This window comes from Kogia breviceps, chromosome 15 (genome assembly GCF_026419965.1).
Source record: "Kogia breviceps isolate mKogBre1 chromosome 15, mKogBre1 haplotype 1, whole genome shotgun sequence".
In the NCBI taxonomy this organism is placed as follows: Eukaryota; Metazoa; Chordata; class Mammalia; order Artiodactyla; family Physeteridae; genus Kogia; species Kogia breviceps.
Genome location: NC_081324.1, coordinates 83029139 through 83056420, shown reverse-complemented (window position 1 = coordinate 83056420; position 27282 = coordinate 83029139). Strand labels below are relative to the sequence as shown.

The 27282-nt window shown below is 38.5% G+C and overlaps 1 protein-coding gene across 1 annotated transcript in view; it reads right to left on the bottom strand.

Moving 5' to 3' along the window:
• KNTC1 (kinetochore associated 1) overlaps positions 1-27282 on the bottom strand; it is a 70814-nt gene that overhangs the window by 38090 nt on the left and 5442 nt on the right. Inside the window, exons 3-27 of the mRNA XM_067015778.1 lie at positions 25462-25582; positions 23626-23741; positions 22654-22732; positions 21754-21831; positions 20828-20862; positions 20438-20548; positions 19533-19626; positions 19129-19181; positions 18775-18890; positions 18372-18426; positions 17290-17388; positions 15535-15578; positions 15367-15432; positions 14883-14958; positions 10228-10353; positions 10049-10138; positions 9355-9408; positions 7452-7513; positions 4656-4767; positions 3297-3440; positions 3056-3112; positions 2860-2961; positions 1266-1382; positions 1030-1173; positions 497-595 (exon numbers count right to left, since the gene is read on the bottom strand). Of these exons, the coding sequence (XP_066871879.1) occupies positions 497-595; positions 1030-1173; positions 1266-1382; positions 2860-2961; positions 3056-3112; positions 3297-3440; positions 4656-4767; positions 7452-7513; positions 9355-9408; positions 10049-10138; positions 10228-10353; positions 14883-14958; positions 15367-15432; positions 15535-15578; positions 17290-17388; positions 18372-18426; positions 18775-18890; positions 19129-19181; positions 19533-19626; positions 20438-20548; positions 20828-20862; positions 21754-21831; positions 22654-22732; positions 23626-23741; positions 25462-25582 (2250 nt within the window). The remainder of the gene's footprint in view (positions 1-496; positions 596-1029; positions 1174-1265; positions 1383-2859; positions 2962-3055; positions 3113-3296; positions 3441-4655; positions 4768-7451; positions 7514-9354; positions 9409-10048; positions 10139-10227; positions 10354-14882; positions 14959-15366; positions 15433-15534; positions 15579-17289; positions 17389-18371; positions 18427-18774; positions 18891-19128; positions 19182-19532; positions 19627-20437; positions 20549-20827; positions 20863-21753; positions 21832-22653; positions 22733-23625; positions 23742-25461; positions 25583-27282) is intronic.

Genomic DNA, 27282 nt, shown 5'->3' with positions numbered 1-27282 from the left:
GCAAAAGCATATATGTCTTCCAATATTCACACATAAAGGGAAATTTTATTATTTAGAAAAATTCAGAAGAGTATTTTCTCTGGTGAAAGTTAAATCATATAGCTCTATTAACTTTCTAAAGACTCTGTATTTAAAAATATTCTCCATGACTTTATTCACATTTAATAATGGTGACTAATAACAGTGTGAAGTCAAAATAAAGGCATATGATAAACATATTTTAAAATGTCTCTATGTTTGTAAGACCACAGAAATGCCTGAAAATATATGCATCCAACTGTCCATGTGGGTTTTTCTGGGGGTGGGAATGAGAAGACTTTCACTTTTTATTTTCATAAGAAAAAAGGATTAAGTGGTTTTTATTTCCTTTTTATTCTTTTTTCCTATTACACAAATTCTCCCTAACAAATATATGTTGCTTTTGTGACCAGATGAAAAGTTTTAAGAAACAATGCAATGCTCAAAAGGAAAATCTATATGATCACTATTTACTTACATCTGTGTCAGATAAACATCCTATTACTGCTATAGCTTTTGCTTCCCATGCTGTATCAAAGAGTGAGGTGAACTTTGAGCTACATCTCTTCAATAAATCCTAAAATGGAATAAACATTTTTTAAATTTAAAACTCTCACTAAAACACCCCCCCACACACATATATAAACATAGATAAATAGCTCTTATGGATGCGTAAAAAACCAAAAACTTCCCCTTAGCCATGAAGGCTGAACAATGGTCAACAAGTGCAAAATTGCCAAAACCTTGGCCTTCAGTTTTACATGGTACAGAAAACTTTGTTCATTCTCCTATTATTTCACAACAACCATTTGGAGAAAGTCCTAACATTATCTCATTGAGCTCAAGGTGACCAGTCAGTTAGTAGCAGAGTTAACCCACATTCTTAACCAATACAATATGCTGCGTCAATCCTAATGGTAAAGCATGACATCCCGTAAAGAGTTAAGCATTTAATACAATGACGCACTGCACAGATCCAGAAAAAAAGACTAGAGCTAAAGAAGAAGTTACCTCTATGTACAGAAGGAGAAGTTCCTCCTCCTGTAAGTCATGTTCCCTCATGTAAACTCTTATAAACTTCTCGAAGACGGAAGGAATAAGCTCAGGGGCCAGCACTTTATCAAACATCCGGAATACAATGGTGGTTGTATCCTCCTGGACATCAAAATAAAGACGGCATAAATGCAAACTCTAGCCGTGTTGGCTATGATAAAATAGTAATAATTCTGATAAATCTAGACTTCTACCTTCTCAAAATCAGAGAGGGCCAATTTGCAGTTGTATTTCCTATGCAGTGTGATTAACTCTCGCAGGTTATTTACCAAAGTCCTTAACTGACAAACTTCCTCTGTGTTTTGATGATCCTTATAAAACAAAAGTGTTGAAGTTGTTAAGGATATGAAATAAAAGTGTGAGAGGGAAATACAAATAAGAGGAAACTGCAACTTATGCCTTTAAATTTTGCAGACGTTTAATCAAAATTAACTAGTACAAATTAACAGATCAGAATCCAATAGAAATCTAAAAATTTTCTTTCTTAAAAAAACAGAAAAAACTATTAATATTAGTGTAATATCTTCCAGAACCCCAATATACTTAAGTACACAAACATCATTTAGATAATCCTCAATGTTCCATCCATATAGATCATGACCAGATACAAAGCGATGACATTTCCTAAAGTTATATACAAGGAACAGAATTTTCAATTGATAAAAGGCAATTAGGGAAAAGACAAAGTAGTGTTTTATAGCAAGAGGAGAAGCTCTTCTGTGGAAAAACATATAAAATGATCAATATACATTGTACATTATAACATGTATTGATTATATAACATCAATATACTGCTTGAAACTTACAGAAAAAATTCCCATCTTATTCTTAACAGCACATAATCAGTAAGTATAATTAATAACAAGAATCTGCTATATCAGAAAGTAGGAGGAAATCTATTATTTATTTTGGGGCTCCAGAAACTTAAGGAATAAATGTAATTTCATAATGTATGTATGATGTTACAAAAGGTTATACCTTCTGGTCCTTAAGTACTTTAAACTTCAGAGTTGAGGTTATACTGAGATGTCTCAACATGTTAGTTTATAAACTAAATTATGGTACCCCAACAAACTTTTTTAAAATGTAAGAATGCATTTTTATTTCAATATAATGAATGCTTTCTAGTTTTTAGAAATCTGAAGGGAAAAATAAATGAACTTAAGAAATTTAGAAGCCAAATAATAAATTCAGTTCTGAATTAACCTGAATTAACCTCAAATTAACATCATATGTAACATCAATATTCCTGATCTTAGTTCTCTTTCTAGCATTGCTATTTTATTCAGTCAGTCAGAAAGTCCCAGATTTTTTTCAATTTGATCTTTTAAAAAATTCTTTGGTACTTAAGCCATTATGACAATTGGAATGCCTAAGAAATGCAATCAAAACTAGAAGTAGTTTACTACTTTAAATAAAAGAAGTAAACCTGATTGATACAGCCTCTGAAAACGAATCCTAATATGTTATTAAATTTTGCCCTTTTAAAGGACTGTGAAATGTTACTAATGCATAAAATCCCAATTAGACTACTTAGGAGTATGTTTGTATATTGTTTCCCTTTCGGTTGGCTCAATAGAGAAAAACAGTACATTAAGACAGGTTCAAGTTGTAACAGAAACACAAGGAAGAAAAAAACTTAATTTTCCTTTTTGTGGATTTTAAAAGTACACAACAAAAGAACATACAAAAAGAATATTTAAGAAGTGAATATGTGTCTAAATATACACAAACCCTTCAACATAAATTAAATGTTTTATTACTAAAAATTTGTTTTTCACATCATACCAAGGAACTCCAATGCCAAGAGGACGCCAATCCTAACTCATCTGGTTTTTCTGCTGCAAAAAATACCTCTGCCAGTTGAAGCCCATTTTCTGGCCAGTCTTCCTTTAAAAAAAATATTAGAGACCATTAAAAGTAATGTTTTGTGCCATGGGGAATACTGGAAATGCTTTTTCAGTGCTAATTATACTGGCATTACCTTATCGGTTAGTTCAAGGTTCCTGGCTGCTTGTTCCAACCATTTTGCAAGAACTTTCTGAAATAGACATATCATAAAAATTACTGATATGAATAAATAATCACTGAAATAATTTAAAACCTCCATCATAGTCTTTCAAGAGACACTAAAATGAACTAACTGGTATTAGCACAACTTAATCTTCAACGATATAATGTAAAAAATAGAATCATCAGGAGTGAAAACACTGACGGCAACTTACCCGTCCTTCAGGTACAGTCCTTCTCACAAATGGGATCACATCATTTTTAAGCCATGGACAAAGCTTTTGCAAAGAGACTGGTGTAGAAATTGAGTTGAGCAAGTTCTCAAGCATTTTCACATCAAATCTGCTTTCAAAGTTTGCCTAAATTGTACAGAGTGAGAAACCAAGATTTATCCAACAAATTTAAACCGATAGCCTCCCAAGAGGGAAAGACCTATTAGAAAGTCATTTCGGGGCTTCCCTGGTGGCGCAGTGGTTGAGAATCCGCCTGCCGATGCAGGGGACACGGGATCGTGCCCCGGTCTGGGAAGATCCCACATGCCGCGGAGCGGCTGGGTCCGTGAGCCGTGGCCACTGAGCCTGTGCGTCCGAAAGTCATCTCAAGAAATATTTTACTGTGTTCCCCTGGTGGTGCAGTGGTTAAGAATCTGCCTGCCAATGCAGGAGACAGGGGTTCAAGCCCTTGTCCAGGAAGATCCCACATGCTGTGGAGCAACTAAGCCCATGTGCCACAACTACTGAGTCTGCACTCTAGAACCCACGAGCCACAACTACTGAGCCCACGCACCGCATCTACCGAAGCCCGTGCTCCGCAAAAAAAGAAGCCCTCGCACCACGACAAAGAGTAGCCCTGGCTCGCCGCAGCTAGACAAAGCCTGCACGCGGTGACGAGGACCCAACATAGCCAAAAATAATAAATAAAAATAAAATAAATGTATTAAAAAAAAATTTACTGATGTAACGACCCTTAAAGGTGATTTACTCTGTACAAATGATTCAAGTTGGTAGCCACAAATTCCGTGAAACCTCATCGCAGCGAGTACTAGTTAATAAATTAGAGGCAGAGGAACAGGCAGAGATGGCATTCTAAGGAAAACTTAACTGGAGGTGACAGTACAAACCCTAGCAAGCATGTGTCTTTAATAGCATCACACCCAGATACTGAGCTTTGGACCTAATATTCTATATCACCATTAAGGAGATTCGGAGCAGCAATTATAACGGGCAATCCTTTTCCACAATGTGAGCTGCCACAGGACTACGCTCTCCACCATTCCTACGTAAGAAAGCCCGTCAACAAACTGCCTAATAAAATGTTACCTCCTGACCTAAGTTTAGGAGCTAACTAGACTCTGAATAACGAGATAACGTAAGTTTATATTTTATGTATAATATTTCCTCTGAGTTAACATCATCAGAGGATAGTTTTCTCTGGGACAGGTCATATTTTATCAAACCGTCTGAAAACATCCCATTGTCCAGTCACTCCTGCCACGCTATTAGTTTCCAACACTGATTCAATCACCTCTCACAGGGGCTATAAAGCCATTAAGAAAAAAATGCAAAACAAATTACCCGATGTCTCAGCCAAAGGTACTGTGCACAAACAAGGTTTCCTTCTCTTAGCTGTAAAAAAATATCCTTTAGGTCATCTTCATTATTCAGAAATTCAATCCAAGAACTACCCCTGCAAAGTCAAAGAGAGGAAAGAAGTTAGTAGTAAAAAAATATATATTAAGGTTATATGTTACAAGATGATATCATTATGCATTTTAACTAGGTTTTTTTCCCTCAGAGTTAAAATAAGAATCAAAGATTATACAGTGAAAAGTAAGTTTCCTTCTTATCCCAGACCTACAGAACTCCTGTATCTCCCCCAGAAGTTATAGCTCTCCTTGTAGGTCCTTCCTGAGATAATCATTACATATACAAGCAACCATTTTTAACTTTAAAATGAATGAGAGTTTTTTATGTATACTATTTGTACTTAAAAAAATTCATTTTATATTATCTTGGCAACTTGTACCAAATGAGCACATAGAGATATTATGCTTTTTAAGGACTCCATATTATTCCATGGCATGGATTTACTATAATTTAACTAGACACCCACAGTTGAACATTAGTGTTACTTCCAGTCTTTTGCTATAACCAACAAAGCTGTAGTGACTACCCAGTCCTAATTAAAGCTCAGAAATAGATGACAAATACTTCCTTAAAATGATAAAAACACAAAACCCTATAAGCTTGCATCATGTTTAAATGATAAAACAAAATAAGCATTTTCACTAATATCAGGAACAAGAGAAAGATGCCTATTTACCACCATTATTATTATTATTATTTTTGTTTTGTTTTTGGCGGTACGCGGGCCTCTCACTGTTGTGGCCTCTCCCGTTGCAGAGTACAGACTCCGGACTCACAGGCTCAGCGGCCACGGCTCACAGGCCCAGCCACTCTGCGGCACGTGGTATCTTCCTGGACCAGGGCATGAACCCGTGTCCCCTGCATTGGCAGGCGGACTCTCAACCACTGCGCCACCAGGGAAGCCCACCACCACTTTTTAATAATGTTCTACATGGGACTTCCTTGGTGGTCCAGTGGTTAAGACTTCACCTTCCAATGCAGGGGTTGTGGGTTCGATCCCTGGTCCGGGAGCTAAGATCCCACATGCCTCATGGCCAAAAAACCAAAACACAAAACAGAAGCAATATTGTAACAAATTCAATAAAGACTTAAAAAAAAAAATGTCCACATCAAAAAAAACAAAACAGGGCTTCCCTGGTGGCGCAGTGGTTGAGAGTACGCCTGCCGATGCAGGGGACTCGGGTTCGTGCCCCGGTCCGGGAAGATCCCATGTGCCACGGAGTGGCTGGGCCCGTGAGCCATGGCCGCTGAGCCTGCGCGTCCGGAGCCTGTACTCCGCAACAGGAGACGCCACAACAGTGAGAGGCCCGTTTACCGCAAAAAAACAAAACAAAAACGTTCTACAAGTACCAGTCAATGAAATTAGGCAAGGAAAAAAAAATGAGGAAAAAAATGAAGCAAAATTATCATTATTTGCATATATAATTATATACTTGGAAAAAACAAGACCAACTGAAATATTACTACAAGTGAAAAAGGAATTCAATAAGGTAGCTGGTTTAAAAGTAATTTTAAAAAAATCAGTAGCTTCTATATCCTTTTGAAAATACAATGGAGAAAAGTCCCATTTATAAAAGTAGGAAAAAAGACAAAATTAACAAAAAAAAATGTAAAAAAATCTATATGAAGACAACTGAGTAGATACCACTCAGGAACATAAAACAAAGGATGGAATGAGTAGGAAGACACATACTGCCCTTAAATATTGATATGAAGACTTGATATTGTAAAGATACTGATTCTCCCCAAATTGATTTTAGGTTCAGCACATTCCCAATAAAAATAAATAATAAAAAATCCAATAGAAATAAGATTTTTAAAAAACTGGATAAGCTGATTCTGACTCCAAGTGTCATACAGAAAAGAGTAGCTGCCCAAATTCTGAAAAATAAGAAAAGTATAGTAGGACTAGTCTACCAGTTAATAGAACACTTTAAAGCTACATTAATTAAAACTATTTGATACTGGTGAATGAATAGAGAGATGAAATCAAGTGAATACAATTATATTGCAGAAACTTAAATACACATGAGAATTTTAGCATGTGATTAAGGTAACATTTCAATGAGCAGTGAAAAGATAGAATGTTTAATGATAGTATCGGGATAACTGAATAGCTATAAGGAGGAAAAATAAAGCTTCCTTCATTGTTAGTCTATCATGATAAATAAATTTGTCTTAGCTTTAAGGTAACTAGATCTCATATTTGTCAATAACGATATTCTTGTTGTACGTTAGTATATCTAACAGGATTAATTTCCAGAAGTGGATTGTTAAGGCAAAAGGTATGTTTATTTAAATCTGCCTTCCAGGGCTTCCCTGGTGGCGCAGTGGTTGAGAGTCCGCCTGCCGATGCAGGGGACACGGGTTCGTGCCCCGGTCCGGGAAGATACCACATGCCACGGAGCAGCTGGGCCCGTGAGCCATGGCCACTGAGCCTGCGCGTCCACAGCCTGTGCTCCGCAACAGGAGAGGCCACAACAGTGAAAGGCCCGCGTACCGCTAAAAAAAAAAAAAAAAAAGAAAAAAAAAATCTGCCTTCCAAATGTATCAATTCCAATGGATGATGTAGGAAGTGCCTAAAGCTTAACAGGAAAGATAACATTTTCCATCACTGAACCCCCCAGAAACACAAACTCACTCAAAGCAATGCTATATCTTTTATAACATTCCAAACTTAAATCTAATTCATAATCCAGAATTCAAAATGGGGAATGCACATACCTGAATTTTTCTGGTCCAAATGCTCCATAAAAAGTAGTCAACTTCGCATGAGCCCTTAGTACCTAAAATGAAATAACTTGACAGTCTGAATGTTGTGTGCAACAATATTAAAATAAAAAACACCAAAAATTAGGCATTTTCTTTCAGAAGTTTTGTACATATTCTCATTTTATCCCATATTACAGGTCAATTCCCATAAATATGACTGCCTTTACTTAGCACAAAACAAAAAAACTTGAAATAACGGAACTATTTCCAATCACACTCAATGTAATAAACTTGCAAAGAAGAGGAAGGTATCTGTACATTAATTGTAGGTGCCTTTCAAAATCAATTAGTTTTCCCACTGATTTATAAATATGCCCTTATGGTAAAACCTAGCTGGATTATACTAAACATTTACTTTGACATAAGAGTTAAAAACTATATAGATGGGGCTTCCCTGTGGCACAGTGGTTGAGAGTCCGCCTGCCGATGCAGGGGACACGGGTTCGTGCCCCAGTCTGGGAAGATCCCACGCGCCGCAGTGGTTGGGCCTGTGAACCATGGCCGCTGAGCCTGTGCTCCGCAACGGGAGAGGCCACAACAGTGAGAGGCCCGCGTACAGCAAAATAAATAAATAGATAGATAGATAGATAGATATAGATATAGATATAGATGGTCCCTGACATGCAACGGTTCAACTTAAGATTTTTGGACTTTATGATGGTGGAAAGGCAAAACGCATTCAGTAGAAACCATACTTAGAATTTTGATCTTTTCCTGGGTTAGCAATAATATGTAGGACGATTCTCCCTCGTGATGCTGGCAGCAGCAAGGAGCTGCAGCTCCCAGTCAGCCACATAATCACAAACAACCGATATACTTACAACCATTTTGTTTTTTCACTTTCAGTACAGTATTCAAAACATTACATGAGCTTTTTGACAGTTTATTATAAAACAGGCTTTGAGTCAGATGACTTTGCCCAACTCTAGGCTAATAAAAGTGCCCTGAGCACATTTAAAGGAGGTGAGGCCAAGCTATCATATTCAGTAGGTTAGGTGTATTAAGTGCATTTTTTTTTGGAAAAACATCTTTTTATTGAAGTATAATTGATGTACAATATATGATTCACAATTTTTAGAGAATATACTCCAATTATGGTTACTATAAGATATTGGCTATATTCCCTGTGTCATACAATATATACTTGTAGCTTTTTTAATTTTATTTTTAAAATTTAATTTATTTTTTATATAGCAGGTTCTTATTAGTTATCTAGTTTATACATATTAGCGTATACATGTCAATCCCAGTCTCCCAATCATCCCACCACCACCAGCCCCCCTTGAGTGAATTTCTGACTTGCGGTATTTTCAACTTAACAATGGGTTGGTCAGGACGTAACCCCATCATAAGCTGAGGAAGATCTGTATGTACATGTGCACACACATATATTTTTGACACCATCATAGCTATCATCAGGTTACAATTATTTGAAATAGCAGGCACTATGCAAAATGATTTATAGGAAATATTTCATTTGACCTCAAAATAACCCATAAGTACTATTATTATTCCCATTATGCAATACAGAAAAAATGTATTAAAATAACTTGCTCTTGAAAAAATACAGACCTATCTTGAATTCAAAAGTATATTGTAGGGTTTCCCTGGTGGCGCAGTGGTTGAGAGGCCACCTGCCAATGCAGGGGACGCAGGTTCGTGCCCCAGTCCGGGAAGATCCCACATGCCACGGAGCGGCTAGGCCCGTGAGCCATGGCCGCTGAGCCTGCGCTCCACAATGGGAGAGGCCACAACAGTGAGAGGCCCAAGTACAGCCAAAAAAAAAAAAAAAAAAAAAGGTATATTGTAACAGTATATTCACTCCCAAATTAACCTATAAACCCAATGTAATTACCTCTTTTAAGCCATCAGAATAGATAGGAACAGCTTTATCTTCTTTCTTCAAAAGCTAAGATGAATAAGACACACGGTTAGAATATCGGCTATACTAGGTTTTTCATGAAAGAAGATGGATTTCCTATGAATTAAAGGAAAAAATCATCTTTAAAAATTAAATTGCACTGAACTGTGAGATGAACAATGAACAATAAAGAAGTTACATATCTTAAAAATAATGCATTTTATGAAAACAGCTCACATTTTGCTCATCTGTTACACCTTGATTTTAATGAATATAACTAGCAATGGTATTCATTTACAGGTGAGTGAGGGGAACAACCTATAGCAAAGATGGCATCATTCGGAAGAGCAAAAAAAATGCACTTTAAAAAAGGTCTATGGGAGGGAGGGCTTCCCTGGTGGCGCAGTGGTTGGGAGTCCGCCTATCGATGTAGGGGACACGGGTTCATGCCCTGGTCCGGGAAGATCCCGCATGCCGCTGAGTGGCTGGGCCCGTGAGCCATGGCCGCTGAGCCTGCGCGTCCGGAGCCTGTGCTCCGTGACGGGGGAGTCCACCACAGTGAGAGGTCCGTGTAACGAAAAAAAAAAAAAAAAAAAAAAAAGGTCTATGGGAAAAATCATTCAGTTTTTTGCAAACTACTTCTTTTGCATAAGACAAACTAACATGCACAAAGGTCAGAAACACTTACCCTGGTTTTGGCATAATTTAGCATTTCCTGGGTTGTTTCATAGGTTATCCATTGAGCTTCCAAGCAGTAATTCACCACAAATTCATCATCCTGTTTCATAAACGCCAGACATGGTAAGGCAACGTAATGTTGGTCAATCCGTCGATCTGCATATCCTAGTACACAACAGGGAAACATACCTGGATTTTATGCAGATTTTCCTTAGCTTCATCTGCAAGTTTTTGCCATTCACTCTGCTCACTGGTGTCCAGAGAACTCAAAGCTAGTTTCTCCAATATATCATTTGATTTTACTTTGTAAACAAGCTGTAATATAAACATGCCACATCAAGAAACTTGAAGCAAAATAATGCCTGTTGATGAAATCTTACACTGTATGCTAAAAAAAAATGTGAATATTCATGTGGTTCAAGAATAAGCATTAAAGAAGGTAACACTTAGATAACTGAAAGGTAATCCAGATTATAAAGTGTTATGGAAACCATTTCTACTGAGTCCTCACTAAATGTGACCAGCAGTGTACTAAGAGCTTTATGTGAATTATCTCAGTTAACTCTCATAAAAACCTAAGTAAGCATTTGCACCTCCTCATAACCCTATGGGGTAGATACTAAGATCCCTATTTTACAATCAAGAAAACTGAAGCTCAAGAGAGGGTAAGTAATGTGTCTGAAATTTTGCTGTTCAGAAGTGAATGGAGGGCTTCCCTGGTGGCGCAGTGGTTAAGAATCCGCCTGCCAATGCAGGGGACATGGATTTGATCCCTGGCCGGGGAAGATCCCACATGTCGCGGAGCAACGAAGCCCGTACGCCACAACTACTGAGCCTGCACTCTACAGCCCATGAGCCACAACTACTGAGCCCGCGTGCCACAACTACTGAAGCCTGCACGCCGAGAGGCCATGCTCTGCAATGAGAAGCCACTGCAATGAGAAGCCCACGCACTGCAACGAAGAGTAGCCCCCGCTCACTGCAACTAGAGAAAGCCCGTGCGCAGCAATGAAGACCCAATGCAGCCAAAAATAAAAACAATAAATAAATTAATTTTTTTAAAAAACAGGAAATACTGATATATTAAAAAAAAGTGAATGGAGCTGGTTTTTAGAAGAACACCACACAATTATGTTTCACGTCTACTTTTCTAAGTTTATCAAAGGTTCTTTTTTCTAAATTTAATTTAATTAATTTATTTATTTATGGCCGCATTGGGTCTTCATTGCTGCGCACAGGCTTTCTCTAGTTGTGGTGAATGGGGGCTACTCTTTATTGCGGTGCGAGGGCTTCTCATTGCGGTGGCTTCTCCTGTTGCAGAGCACAGGCTTTAGGCACGTGGGCTTCAGTAGGTGTGGCACATGGGCTTTGTTGCTCCGTGGCATGTGGGATCTTCCCGGACCAGGGATCGAATCTGTGTCCCCTGCATTGGCAGGAAGATTCTTTTTTGTTGTTGTACCTTTATTAGCCACTGAATATGTCTTTCACTAGACTTTAAGTTGAGAGAAAGAGGGGGGTGTTCCCACAATCCCTATACTTAGCAAGGTTCTCACTACTTCTTTGCTAAGTGATTTGCTAAATTGATATAGTTTAACTCAGGTTAGTGAGGCATACCATTTTATTTTATTTTATTTTAATTAATTAATTTTTTAAACATCTTTATTGGAGTATAATTGCTCCACGATGGTGTGTTAGTTTCTGCTTTATAACAAAGTGAATCAGCCATACATATACATATATCCCCATATCTCCTCCCTCTTATTATGTCTCCCTCCCACCCTCCCTTATCCCACCCCTCTAGGTGGTCACAAAGCACGGAGCTAATCTCCCTGAGGCAGGCAGATTCTTAACCACTGTGCCATCAGGGAATTCCCAGTCTATCAAAGGTTCTTTAGCAGCTAGAAACAGCTTGTGTTAGACAAAGTCAAAATTTCACATTTCTTTTTTATAAACAAAATACCAACTTTAACATGGGTTCTCTGGCTCCGAAAGCTTAAAGTGATACGAAAGAGCAGTTTCTCTAGTTCTGTGTCTCCACTCCCTGAAAACATCTTTCACTGGTTTTGAATTTTTTGCTTCATTTGCTCTTTTTAAAAATTAGTTATTATGAAACTTTCAGACATTCAAAAAGGTTAATAATATAACAAATACTCACATACTTATCACCTAAATTAAAATTTTTAATAATATAGTTTTATATTAATATTTATAATAAATAAAATTATATTATAAATTTATAATAAATATTTATATTTAATAATATAAAACTTGTTATATTTAATATAAATATAATATAATTTATAATATTTATATTATAGTTTAATATTAATTTCTCTTCCAAATAAATCATCCTCCTTCCCTGAACCAGAAGTATCCATTATTCTGATTTTGGTGCTTGTTATCCCATTAATTTATATACTGCTTTACTCATATACATTTCTAAACAATATACAGAATTGTTTTGCATGTTTTAAAATGTTACTTTCTTTAAACCTTTTATTTTATATTGGAGTATAGTTGATTAACAATGTTGTGTTACCTTCAGGTATATAGCAAAGTGATTCAGTTATACATATACAGGTACCTATTCTTTTTCAAATTCTTTTCCCATATAGGTTGTTACATAATATAAAATGCTACATTTTTAAAATAACAAACACATGGGTACCCACCACCCACTTAGCAAATGTTAGTTCTTCACTACCAATAGGCTTCATCCTTCATTACTTCCCAGGACTTTTCAAGGGATATCAATGAATTCCTAATCACCAAATCCAACAGACAACTTTCAGTTTTTATACCTGATTTTATTGGTAGTATTTGCAGCTGCTGATTACTCCCCACTAAACTGTTTGTTTTTTGGCCACACCTCACGCCTTGTGGGATCTTAGTTCCCCAACCAGGGATCGAACCTCTGCCCTTGGCAGTGAAAGCAAGGAGTCCTAACCACTGGACCACCAGGGAAGTCCCCCTTGGCTTCTTTAATCATACATTTGTGTGGTTTTCTTCCCAAATATGTTTATAGCCCTTCTTCCTCTATCCCCCATGCGCTGCTACCCCTGTATCTCATCCTCAGATCTCTTCTTACTCCACACATTCTCCTTGAGTGGTCTGAGCCATTCCTCCGGTGTTACCTATGTCTAGATTCAGCTCAGATCACTCTCCAACTTCCTATCAGACAGCCTCATTTTATAAGATCCCTTACATGCAGTTTTTACAAAGCAGAACCCTTCATATTTTACCCCAAACCTGTTCTTCCACACATATTCCTCATTTTAAGTAACGCCATCACATTCCAACTACAGTAAGTCCCCTACATACGAATCTTCAAGTTGCGAACTTTCCAAGACGCGAACGTGCGTTCACATGTCCAATCACGTAAGTTAGTTCACGTGTCTGGCGTACATTGTCACATGCGTGCATCCTCTCCAAGTGGTTGTGCTTTTGTGTACTTCACAGTACTGGATAGAGTACAGTAGTACAGTATCTTTATTTCAAGCCCAGGATCTCCAGAAGCAAGCGTAAAAGCAGCGGTGATGTACCCGGCACTGCTAAGAAGCACCAGCTATTGTGCTATACTACTGTATTTTTCAAGGTACGGTACTGTAAGATTAAAAATGTTTTATTTCTTGTGTGTTTGTTTTTTATGTATTATTTGTGTGACAAGTATTATAAACCTGGGCTTCCCTGGTGGCGCAGTGGTTGAGAATCTGCCTGCTAATGCAGGGGACACGGGTTCGAGCCCTGGTCTGGGAGGATCCCACATGCCACGGAGCAACTGGGCCCGTGAGCCACAACTACTGAGCCTGCGTGTCTGGAGCCTGTGCTCCACAGCAAGAGAGGCTGCGATAGTGAGAGGCCTGCGCACCTCGATGAAAAGTGGCCCCTGCTTGCCACAACTAGACAAAGCCCTCACACAGAAACGAAGACCCAACACAGTAAAAATAAATAAATTAATAAACTCCTACACCCAACATCTTCTTTAAAAAAAAAAGTATTATAAACCTATTACAGAAGAGTACTATGTAGCCGACTGTGTCAGTTGGGTACCTAGGTTAACTTTGTTGGACTTCTGAACAAACTGGATTTATGAATGTGCTCTTGGAATGGAACTCGTTTATATGTAAGGGACTTACTTGTAGTACGCTGAGCCAGAGTCCTGCTAGTCTGCTCTGGACATCTGTACCCCCCACTATGTTTGATCGCTGAGCCCCACTGCTTCTACCTCCTATACACCTCTCTCATCAGACCTGCCCTCCTGTGTGTCTCCACCTCACTGCACTGGGTCAGGTTTTCAACTGGTCTTTGCACCTCTAGACTTACCCTTTTCCAAACAATTTCCCATGTTTACAAAATGACAACCTAATCAAGACATTCTCCAGCTTAAAAATCTCAGTAGCTCCCCATCACCTGCAGAATGAGATCTAAATCCTTTGCAGTGCATACAAAGCCCTCCAGGCTCTGACCCTCTCCTTCTCCAGCATCTCCTTTCCCTTCTATGCACATGTCACCTACACCCTGGTCCTATCTAATTACTAGGAGTTCCTGGAAGCACCATAAGCCTCCTTCACTTTCTTCATGTGTCTTAACACCTAGAATTCCCTTCCTCTCCCAGGACTATCTGGAACATCTTCAAGATCTGACATAAAATCACCTCCTCCACGAAGTCTTCCCACCCTACTTTAAGGGTCAATATCTCCTTTGAGTCCCTACTCTACTTTGGTCGTATCTTAATTATAGGCCTGATCACACTAAGTTCCCATTGCGTCTTACACATTTATCTCCACAGCCTCTAGCACATGAAGAAATGCTTTCAATGAATGAATGAATACATGAATAATTACCTCAACATCTAGTCCAAACTGAATGGCAAAGCTCTCGGCTTCAGCAAATCTGTGTTTGTGAAGTAACCGACTCAATCTGATAAATTGAAAGAAATTTCAGTAAAATTTTTATTAATCAGGGAATGCAAGCTTTTCATCAAGGAGTAAGGCTTAGAAGAACACAAGAGGGCTTCCCTGGTGGCGCAGTGGTCGAGAATCCACCTGCCGATGCAGGGGACACAGGTTCGAGCCCTGGTCCGGGAAGATCCCACATGCCGCAGAGCAACTAAGCCCGTGCGCCACAACTACTGAGCCTGCGCTCTAGAGCCCGTGCTCCACAGCAAGAGAAGCCACCGCAGTGAGAAGCCTGTGCACCTCAATGAAGAGTAGCCCCCGCTCTCCGCAACTAGAGAAAGCCCACGCACAGCAACGAAAATCCAGTGCAGCCAAAAATAGATAAATAAAATAAATTGTTAAAAAAACAAAACAAAACACAAGGAGTTACCTGTTTTCTGGCAAAGCTTCTGTAAGACATCTGAGTACTAAAACAGAGACTGAGTCTTCAGATAGTCTGAAAAAATTTTAATATTGACATTTGTCATTTAACATCAGTAAGTAAATTTTAACTTTGCTATTATTTAATGACTTACCTGATAAACAAAACAGGACTTACTTTGGATCATTTTTGCAAATTCCTTCCAGAAGGTATATGGTATCCTACAATAGCAAAAACATGTTTAAAATTGAAATATAGAATTAATTCACTTTATAGTTACTAGAGTAACAACTGGTTTAGGCAGAAATTATCCATCAATGGATTCTAAAATTACTGGGAAAAACTGGTGAGAAAAAGGATATTCCCATAGTCTCAAAATAACACCACAGAAACTACTTACTAATTATACAGGGGAAAATGTACCTTTACAATGGAAAAATCTGGCAGAACTGCTTTAACCAAATGATCAAATTTAACAGCACCAACAACAGGACAAGTGGACATGAGCCCTTTACTGTGATGCAGTTAGGACACAGTAACACTTATGCAGGATGCTTGCCAAAAATCTTAGCATGAATCTAATCATGATGAGACACAGATCCAAATAGAGGGACAATTTACCACACAACCAGCTAGGACTCGAAAAATGTCAATGTCCGAAAAGACAAAAACAGACTAGGGAAGTTTTAGAGACTAAAGTAGACTACCATGTGACCATGACAACAAAATTCAAATCGTGATGTTTGATTGAATTCTGGGTCAGGAACAAAAAAAAGTTATCAAGTAATTGGCACAATTGGTAAAATTTGAATTTGGATGGCATATTTCATAACAGTATTGCATTAATGTTAAATTTTGTGGGCCTTATTCTTAGGAGATACCTGCTGAAATTAGGAGTGAGAGGTCATGATGTCTGCAAGTAATTTCCAAATGATTTGGAAAAATACAATGTGTGTATATAAAAAGAGATAAAATGGGCTTCCCTGGTGGCGCAGTGGTTGAGAATCCACCTACAAATGCAGGGGACACGGGTTCAAGCCCTGGTCCGGGAAGATCCCACATGCTGCGGAGCAACTAAGCCTGTGCGCCACAACTACTGAGCCTGCACTCTAGAGCCCGTGCACCACAACTACTGAAGTCCACGCGCCTAGAGCCCAAGCTCTGCAACAAGAGAAGCCACCGCAAGGAGAAGCCCGTGCACCGCAGCAAGGAGTAGCCCCCACTCGCTGCAAATGTAGAAAGCCCGCACGCAGCAACGAAGATCCAACGCAGCCAAAAAATAAATAAATTCAAAAAAAAAAATCCGCCTGCCAATGCAGGGGACAGAGGTTCGATCCGAGTTCTGGAAAGATCCTACATGCTGCGAAGCAACTTAGCCCGTGTGCCACAACTACTGAGCCTGTGCTCTAGAGCCCATGAGCCACAACTACTGAAGCAAGTGTGCCCTAGAGCCCACGCTGCAACTACTGAAGGCTGCGTGCTCTAGGGCCCGTGTGCTGCAACTACCGAAGCCCATGTGCCTAGAGCCCGTGCTCTGCAACAAGAGAAGCCACCGCAACGAGAAGCCTGCGCACCGCAACGAAGAGTGGCCCCCACTCGCCGCAACTAGAGAAAGCCCGTGCACAGCAACGGAGACCCAAAGCAGCCAAAAAAAAGCAAGCAATAACCTCCCCCCAAATAACAATCATCTGTATTTCCTGTGGAGAGAAAATTCAATGTGCAATTGACTGATGTTTTATTTGATTAATTTCCTTCTTTTTAAATAAGACTGACCTCTTGTAAATATATTTGAGGACCTCTGATAACAATAAATATGGTTTACCTGCGATCTATCCAGGTATTCTACTAGGTTCCACGCATGCTTAGCTTAGTTAGTCTTATTTTTTTTCAGTTATAAAAAAATGTATTAGTTCAAAATACACATCAACTTACTGTGCTAATTCCTGTTTGGACCAGAGAAGAAACACTAGATACTTCCAAAGAATATAGTATTTCCATCATAGGTAATGAATAGACCATGAGGTTTTTCATCTAAGAAAAACAGGACAGCAATTAATGTCTTAGGTCAATATAAACCAATGAGCATTAAGACAGCACTTCACAATCCAGGGCATAGATTAAAACACTTGATACAGGGGCTTCCCTGGTGGCGCAGTGGTTGAGAATCCGCCTGCCGATGCAGGAGACACGGGTTCGTGCCCTGGTCCGGGAAGATCCCACATGCTGCGGAGCAACTAAGCCCGTGAGCCATGGCCGCTGAGCCTGTGCGTCCGGAGCCTGTGCTCCGCAACGGGAGAGGCCACAACAGTGAGAGGCCCGCATACCGCAAAAAAAAAAAAAAAAAAAAAAAAAAAAACACTTGATACAAAGTTAAGTGCAAAAAATAAGTAAATCTGTTACTGTATTATTTAAATGTTACATAGAAAATTATGTTCTATCCTATCTTTTAAATCTGTTAAATGAAAACCCACGTACCTGGAGTCCATTCTACAATTTGTTTTTAAGGCAAATGTAATTCCTCAGTGCCAGTACTACATAAGTGTCACTATAATAAACATAGACATTTTTATTCCTGAAATGCTCCAATTAAAACGTGGAGCTGAGAGTTATACCTTTTTTTTTTTATGAGAAAAAAGAGCTCTGCAGGGTTATTTCTGACCTGTCAAGTACCTGTGTGAACTAAGAGCTAATATTCTGAGTACTACTCAACAACTAGTACTTTTATATTAATGCTATTTCCTTTTTTTTTTTTTTTTTTTTTTTTGGCGGTACGCGGGCCTCTCACTGTTGTGGCCTCTCCCGTTGCGGAGCACAGGCTCCGGACACACAGGCTCAGCGGCCATGGCTCACGGGCCCAGCCGCTCCGCGGCATGTGGGATCTTCCCGGACCGGGGCACGAACCCGTGTCCCCTGCATCGGCAGGTGGACTCTCAACCACTGCGCCACCAGGGAAGCCCTATTAATGCTATTTCTAACACATAATATGGACGAATGTGATATAAATTTTCCAATACCTTCTTATTAGTAGTAGTTGTCAGAGCTACTAATTTGAGATTTGTAATCCCTTGCCTGAAAGAGAAAAGAAGCTTTAAGTGAATCAAAGAAGCCAACTGCTAGACATAAGCTAAGTCAAAATGATATCCTTGTATAGAAGTTAAAATTAATTCACACAGAAGATACTGAACTTGACTTCTGAATGCTTATGGCCCAGACTCACACTCTTTTTAACACATTCACCTGGAGGTTTTTGTGTTGCCTATTTGTTCTCAATGAATTTAGCTAACAATGAAATGGTCTTTACCCTGTCAGTCTGTCCACTGTGTTATCTGGAATGTAACACATAAGAAATGATCGGAGCAGAACCAGGTAAGAAACCTGGTTCTAACAGAAGGGAAATCAATGAGCGTCATAATGTACCACGTGACTGATGAAGGCGAATCTGCTTCTGTGGTGAGAAGAAAGTCTTCTATGTGAAGGGAGGGCCAGTTCCATATAGGAGTTAGGGTGTAAATATCCCATAAGCTCAGCACGTTCTGCAGAAGAGACATTTCATTGATAGTCCTCTTAACGACTAAAAATTCACATTTTGGAATCTATCTTTTGATACGTAACTGAAATAAAGCACATTACACAAGATAGTAATCTAAAAAAAAAAAAAGAGATAGTAATCTACCCTGGCTAAAGTCCTTGTCTTTGTTAAGTTCGACAAAATTTCTGTTGTTAAACATAATACCAAGTGAAAATACTTAAGGGGAGGTATCAGAAACATACATTGGTATCAAGAACAAAAAGTAGATTGTCTATCAGCTGGAACTTCTTTGCACCTACAAAAGAGAAAACAAGGTGTGTGAGGACTATGTTTCTGGGTTACACATAGCCATATTTAAAATAGTAAACTAACATTTATGGAAAGGCAGAACTACACTTAAAAAAGAAGTTCCCATTCCCATTTATTCCCGTTTCTCTACTTTTTGGGAGGATCACTAAAACGTAAAACCTCCCAAAAGGAAGAGTAACAATTGCAACATGCTGAGAAGCCAAATACATGAACAATCATCAGACGAAGCCGGCTCGTTTCCAAGGTTTGCTGAAACGGCTCATATGCCAGACTTAGTGTACTGACGTGAAAACGACAACTCACAAGCACCGACAGTAGTTTCATTAACTGATTTTACCTTCAATAATCTCTGCATCAATAACACTCTTAATGGTCATCGCTTTCCTAGAAGAATCTGGTTCCCATTTTGAGAATGCACAATTACCAGTTCCCTACAGAAGTGAAAATAGTATGTCAATTACAAACTTGGGTCTAGATCTGAATTCTCCTCCAAGTAGAAACATCTAAGTTGTACATGTGACTAATTTCAAAATATATTTATATATTCAAGCCCAGCTAGCTCTTATCCTCTAGTTCCTCTCTTAGTTTGTTCTCAACAGAACAGAATGGAAAAAACAGCTAACTCCTGCTGCAGACTCCTGCTGAACACTGAATAAGGAGGAGGAGGCATATTCAGGCAACTCACTCTAGAGACATCAGGTAAGCTTCAAGACCTCCTCCAGCATTACAAGATAAAGATAACCTTTGATGAAGTATTTTCATTAAAATAACTACTAATATTTGAAAATAATTCATAAATATTTGTTCCAAATTATTTGAAACCCTGATGAAATACTGAACTAGATACACAAAACGGGGAAAAGTGACTGATTCTTAACATATTATATAAATTTGGCAAGTAAAAATGTTGTAAATGCTGTAATAATATAATTCAATATAGAGTTTTTGCCTACTCCTTGAATATAATATTAGATGTTTTGTTTGCTGCTGTTGTTTTTGCCTACACTCATAATTGAAAGACATGCTAAATGTCAGGTAGAGATTAGTGAAAATAAAGATGCAATATTGTTTCCAACAGAGACTTACTTTTACTTGTTGAGTTAATTTTATGACCTTCGGTTTATAATTCCCCTGTTTCTGTTATACACTACAAATTCATATGTAACTTTACCAAAACTATGTTTTAATGAAGAAACTTTTCAGAAAAAAAGCCCAAAATTTTATATATAAAAAAAGAATTACCCCAATTATCACAGGGATTTCGCTTGCTAAATCACCAGCCACAAGATTGAGACAACCAACGGTATGACAATTTTCAGTAGAAATAAAACTGGACTTGATTTGTCCTTGTAACTGCAAGATTTAAAAAATAAGAATGAAAAAAATAAATAAATAAAATAAAAAATAAGATTGTTATATATATGCTCCACAGTCCAAATTCTTTGGAAAGACTGATAAAAAATCAGTTTAAATCAATAGCTATAAATGTATTTTTAAAAATAGGAATGTTATTAAAATGTTTTATCATGCTAATTACCAAAATATCAACCATTAGACAATTACGCAGAAACACATTCCTAAACTGACATTAAATCTAAGTTTCAAGAAGACAATGTGGTTTTGTCTTCTTACCTTTTTTGCCGTATGGAAGTCTGCCTTTTCAATCGCTGCATGAAAAAGAGAAAGTAGGCTAAATTTATACTATAACCTATAACATACATATGAATCTCCCCTTTTGTGTCAAGGTTAAATTACATGCAATCTAGTGAGAGGAACACTGGTCAGAAATTCATAAGGTGCTGGTGACTTTTCAGTTTTGCCCTTGACCAATGAAATAAACTGTGATGACATGTACTCAGGGCACCAGCCAGGCTGCCTTACGGTTCCTACAGTGTCTCTCCACACCTTCCCTTAAAAGGTTCTTCCTACTAAGATGGTCTTCTCCCGGCTCCAACTCTCCTATTCAAGCTCTGAAGTCCTACCTGTGAAGTCTTCATCACTTTGCACTCCCTTTTGGAAGAGCTGTTTCACTTGTCTGGCTCCTTCATTAAACTATAGAGAACCTTGTATCTTAAATCTCGTTGTATCCCCAGAACTTGGCACATTCTTAGCACAGAGTAGATCTTTAAAAAATATTTGTTGAATACATTCCCGGAATCAATTCCTCAATCTCTGCCAGCTCAGGGGGATGTAGGGTCCACACCACTCACTTAGCACACACTCTAGATTATTGCCTTGTGTTGTAAACACTTACAAAATCATTTCAGTTTCCAGGTTCACTCATTCCATCAAAAAGCATTTATTACTATGCTAGCGTAACTCCTGTCTCCCCAACTAAGTTGTAAAGTCCTTGAAGGCTATAAATAAATATTTCTTCAGATTCTGTTGTAGCCCTAACTGTGGAGAATAAGTATATTATGAATACTTTAAAGTATACCCAATATCACAGAATGTAGTTAAACTAAAATATTCTTAAAGAGTCTATTTAAAAATTTACCTGGAAAACTAATAAGAAATATTGCTGCAAATCAATAATAAGAAAATATTACATTACTTACCTTGTTGAATTTTTACAAGCTGAAGGTTTGTAATACAAAAAAATCCATTGTTTGTAAGAAGCAGCATATAATAGGTACCTATTAAAATAAAATCAAGCCAGCTTCTTTAAAAGGCACATGATATAAAATTTAAACCAGGGTCTGGATCTAGCTTAAAGGTATGTCCATTTGCTCATTTAAAGTCTAATAATAAAATAACACAGTAACAATACAAAGCTTATTTACAAAGAATTGGTGAGTTATTTGCAAAAACAATGTTAACTTCTTTGAAACTTCTATAAACCAAATTTCATTTGCCAGAAAAAAAGAAACTCAGATACATCAAAATAAATTAAGGTCCAGTTAACATCTGTTAAAAAGAAATATGATAAATATACTGAAACCCATAAGAACATATTAAAAGAATATTATGTCTCCCTGATAATCTATAGAACTCTCAAAACTGTAAAAAGTTTAGGATATTATACTTAAGAAGAGTACATTTAAGCCTCTGAAAAAAGCTAAAATCAGGGCTTCCCTGGTGGCGCAGTGGTTGAGAGTCCGCCTGCCGAGGCAGGGGACACGGGTTCGTGCCCCGGTCCGGGAGGATCCCACGTGCCGCGGAGCGGCTGGGCCCGTGAGCCATGGCCGCTGAGCCTGCGCGTCTGGAGCCTGCGCGTCCGGAGCCTGTGCTCCGCAACGGGAGAGGCCACAACAGTGAGAGGCCCGCGTACCACAAAAACCAAAAAAAAAAAGCTAAAATCAAAAACTTGTTTTTTAAAATAATATTAATTGCATCCCTAAAAAGTTTAACATTGTGTAGGTAGCACCAATTAATTTACATAATATATTAACTATAAATCTGATTTTTTGACTGGGTATTAACAAGACGACATTAAAAAAGAAATTGAAAACACTTACCTTCATTTGAACTGTCTTTCTCAATAACAAGATTCCGGTACGTACACTGATTTTCATCATTAGCTTTCTGAACAAAAGCCTAATTGCAAATTAATTTCAAATGGTAAGATTAAACCCAGAAAATTACAGTCAAGGATTATACTCTTAAAACTCTAGGGATGTCAATTATCATTAGCAATAATTCTGCCTATATTCCAAACATCTCAGTTTTCAAATGGAAAACTATTTACAAGCTTCCTCCAAAAATGTTTATTTTCAATACAAAACTGTTTTGGACAAGTATACTATCTTCAAACCATACTTTTTTTCAATTTTGCATTTATTGCATATGGTTTGTGGATGATAAATGTTGCCTCTGCCATATTAGCAAACAAAGGAGGCTGCGGCCATCAGGCCAAGAGGGAACGCAGGACGGAGATACACAGGCTGCCCACTGTCAAGCCATCAGCCATTGAAGCAACTCCCAACTGTGCACCCTGAGGGCACTGAGGATGGAAGAGCATGGGATACTGGCCCTAGACAGCAAAGGTGTATATCAAAGGAATAATTTCAATGAGCCCAGACCCTTGCATCTTCCATACCTAGAAAATGCTAAATTTATTAACCCGATATACCTGGTTTTCTTTAACAGTAATCTTTTGATGTTCCGACTACCAGGTCTTCCTTGCAAAACTCCTACGTATCCTGTCTCCTCCCTCACCTCTTCAGAGCCGACCCTCAGAGCGTCTGAGAGGCTGCCTCCCGGGCTTGAAGTTCTCAGAAAGTCCATCCAACAAAACATAATTCTCAACTTTTAGGTTGTGCACTTTTTTTTCAGACAGTTTCTAAGGTATGATTCTTAAATTCAATGTAAAGAAACATTATTCTTTTAATTTAGGCCACAAATCAAGTAATGCTTTGCTAGAGCTTTAGCTGTCTAAAAGATAATTTAGAATTTCGATAATGAAGATGAAAAACATAACAGGGTCTTACATTGGTGAGTAATGTTTGCTTTGATGTTACATGAATAAGATGTAAGTTGCCACTTCTCTCCCCAACCAGAAGAAACTTTCCTTCTTGACATAGGCCAACCACATCCACCTCAGTATCTGAAAATTTCAAGTCAAAGTTACAAGCTTCCTCTGAAAATGTTTATTTTCAACACAAAATATTGCAAATTTTGTTATTAAAAGTCAATTCTTTAAGCTTCTTTTAAATATTTCATGAAAGTAGTGACTAATGTAAAAATGAATGCTACTGACTCTTTGTCAACAAATATTTGCTGAGCACTTCGTATACGCTAAGCACTGTTCTAGGTCTTTTGCATATATCTGAGAATAATAACAAGAGTCCCACCTTCATAAAGCTCAAATTCTAAGGCAGAAATAGATGATAAACAGTCAGCATAGTAATCAAATTGTATGACATACACAAAGGTGATAAATTCTCTGGAAAAAAGAAAAAGTAGAGCAGGGAAAGAGAACTCAGAAGAGCCATGCAATATTAACTGGAGTGCTCAGGAGAGCCCCCTTTGATAAGGTGAGATTTGAACAAAGACTTGAAGGAGGTGAGGAAGTTATTGCTTGCACACAGCAAGAAGGCCAGGGGGAATGACATGAAACCGAGAGGGGAAGACTAAGAGATAAAAGCAGTAACATATAAATTGCTTATAACTAAAATTATTCAGCAGCAATATCTTTATACGAAAGTATTATATGTAGGGACTTCCCTGGTGGCACAGTAGTTAAGAATCCGCCTGCCAATGCAGGGGACAACGGGTTTGATCCCTGCTCTGGGAAGATCCCACATGCTGCGGAGTAACTAAGCCCATGCGCCACAACTACTGAGCCTGTGCTCTACAGCCCATGAGCCACAACTACTGAGCCTGCGTGCCACAATTACTGAAGCCCACGTGCCTAGAGCCCGTGCTCCACAACAAGAGAAGCCACTGCAGTGAGAAGCCTGCGCACCGCAACGAAGAGTAGCCCCCGCTCGCTGCAACTACAGGAAGCCCGAGCACAGCAACAAAGACCCAACGCAGCCAAAAATAAATAAATAAACAAACAAATTTATTTTTAAAAAGTATTATATGTAAACACAGCCTCACTTTTCATTAGTGAAACTGTGACTCTTGGGGACCCATCAGGGTAGATGTGTTAAGATTCCACAAAATATGGGTTTCTCTCCTGCAAACTGTGATCAAGATTTTGTTCTTATGTGCATACCTTCTAATTCATTTTCACCTATGTTCTTTTTAAAAATAATTAATTAATTTTCAGCTGTTCTTACGCAAACACTTCAATAACCATCTTTCTCTCAAAATTTCAGAAAAATTTCATAATACTATCACCTATTTTCCAGCATAATCCCTGACTTGTCTGTCCCTTAATTTACTCTGAAGTCCATACTTGCATATACACACTTAAAGCCCTTTAACTCAATAAAGAATTAATTCATAAGTACTTTTAAAAAACTTTTTATAGTGCTCAAAGTATTCAAATATCTGTTGATGGTATTGAAATTATGTATAAGATTCAGGAACTTAAACATAATTGGGCTCAACTGTTTTCTACAGTATTCTAACACAAAAACCACGCAAATAAATTGTTGCTTTCCATGTATGTTTTTCCTTAGACTTATTGAGAGAAGCGATCATCTCAGTACCTGTTCCGTCTGGTACTCAGCACAAGGCACTCGAGATTAACTTCTTGAAATTAGTATAATTTCGAGTCTTATAAATAATGGAGTAAAGAAAAGGCAATGCTGTAGAAATTGGTAGCAAGATATAGTTGACTTCCAATTTATTTTACTGCATTACATTCGACTTACCAAATATAAGATGCAATTGAAGTAATCTACAAACACTGTCCAACAGTATCACTGATTGGTCTGCTACAATAATAAACCCATCACTTAAGCTGCATGCTTGTAGTTTTGGATTTAATGAGGCCTGTGGGAGGGAAAAGCAGGACTCAAATAAAACATTTTTATACATGTTTAACAATACCTATCAATAGTATCATCATAGTCACAAGCACCCAAGTTTTAAACTTCACTTGATAGGCCTTCTTTCTTTAGCCCATATATCTAATTAGCCAAGGTTTTCTTTGCAGGATATATATATCTAATTAGTCAAGCTTTTCTTTGTATGATATATCTTGAATCCGTTCAGAGCCTAGAGCAGAGAAATAGTCCAGGGTTGCTAGGACAGGGCAAAGGATTCGAAAGTACAAGTCTTTGTTTCCTAAGGGCCAAGCTTATGCCCTTTGTAATAGGCATTAACATAAATGAATGAACCAATACTGGCATAAAGTCTCAGGGTCTGGGAAACAACAGGGAGGGGGACTGTGAACTGGAGGACACGAGGCCCCACATAAACCAAAGAGAGCAGAGTCAGCCAGGCGAATGCCCCATGGAAATGCGATCCTGGCATGGCCACAGCTTCCAATTTACCAAGAAAATCTGGATCTTTATGTGAAATATTCTAATTTTTAAATATTGGCAACTAAGTCAACATTTTAAAAAACACAATGCAAGCCAAATATGAGTCTCCTGTTTGTAGCTTCTGTTGATTAGAGCTTCCCATACATAATCTTTTTTTAAAAATTAATTAATTAATTTTTAGTTGCATTGGGTCTTTGCTGCTGTGCGTGGGCTTTCTCTAGCTGTGGTGAGTGGCGGCTGCTCTTTGTTGCAGTGTGCAGGCTTCTCATTGCGGTGGCTTCTCTTGTTGTGAAGCACGGGCTCTAGGTACGTGGGCTTCAGTAGTTGTGGCACATGGGCTCAGTAGTTGAAGCTCACGGGCTCCAGAGCACAGGTTCAGCAGTTGTGGTGCACAGGCTTACTTGCTCCACGACATGTGGGATCTTCCTGGACCAGGGCTTGAACTCGTGTCCCCTGCATTGGCAGGTGGGTGCTTAACCACTGCACCACCAGGGAAGCCCTCCACACATAATCTTGACTCAGTCGGATAGCTCAGTATTTGAGAATGCTGTCACTTATTAGCTGAGTAATCTCAAGCAAATGCCTCAACTGACTCTCTGGTAAAGCTGGAATAATAATAATAATAATGCCTACAACGTTGGCTGCTATGGAGATTCAATGAATTAATTCATGTAAAGGGCTTAGAAGGGAACCTTGCCTGCAGCATATGCTGGGATAAATGTTAATTACTCTTAATCTTCTCTGACAAACTAAGCCAATCAGCTCATTTTATACCTGTTTCAATGGTCACCTTCTGCAGGTGTAACTTTTGAAAACTACATTCTGATCCTTCTTATACTCTTTTTTTAAAAAAATAAATTTATTTAATTAATTTATTTTTAGCTACATTGGGTCTTCGTTGCTGCGTGCAGGCTTTCTCTAGTTGCAACGAGCAGGGGCTACTCTCTGTTGTGGTGCGTGGGCTTCTCGTTGAGGTGACTTCTCTTGTTGCAGAGCACAGGCTCTAGGCGTGCGGGCTTCCACAGTTGTGGCACGCAGGCTCAGCAGTTGTGCCTCGCGGGCTCTAGAGCACAGGCTCATTAGTTGTGGCTCACGGGCTTAGTTGCTCTGCAGTATGTGGGATCTTCCCAGACCAGGGCTCGAACCCATGTCTCGTGCATTGGCAGGCGGATTCTCAATCACTGTGCCACCAGGGAAGCCCCTGAT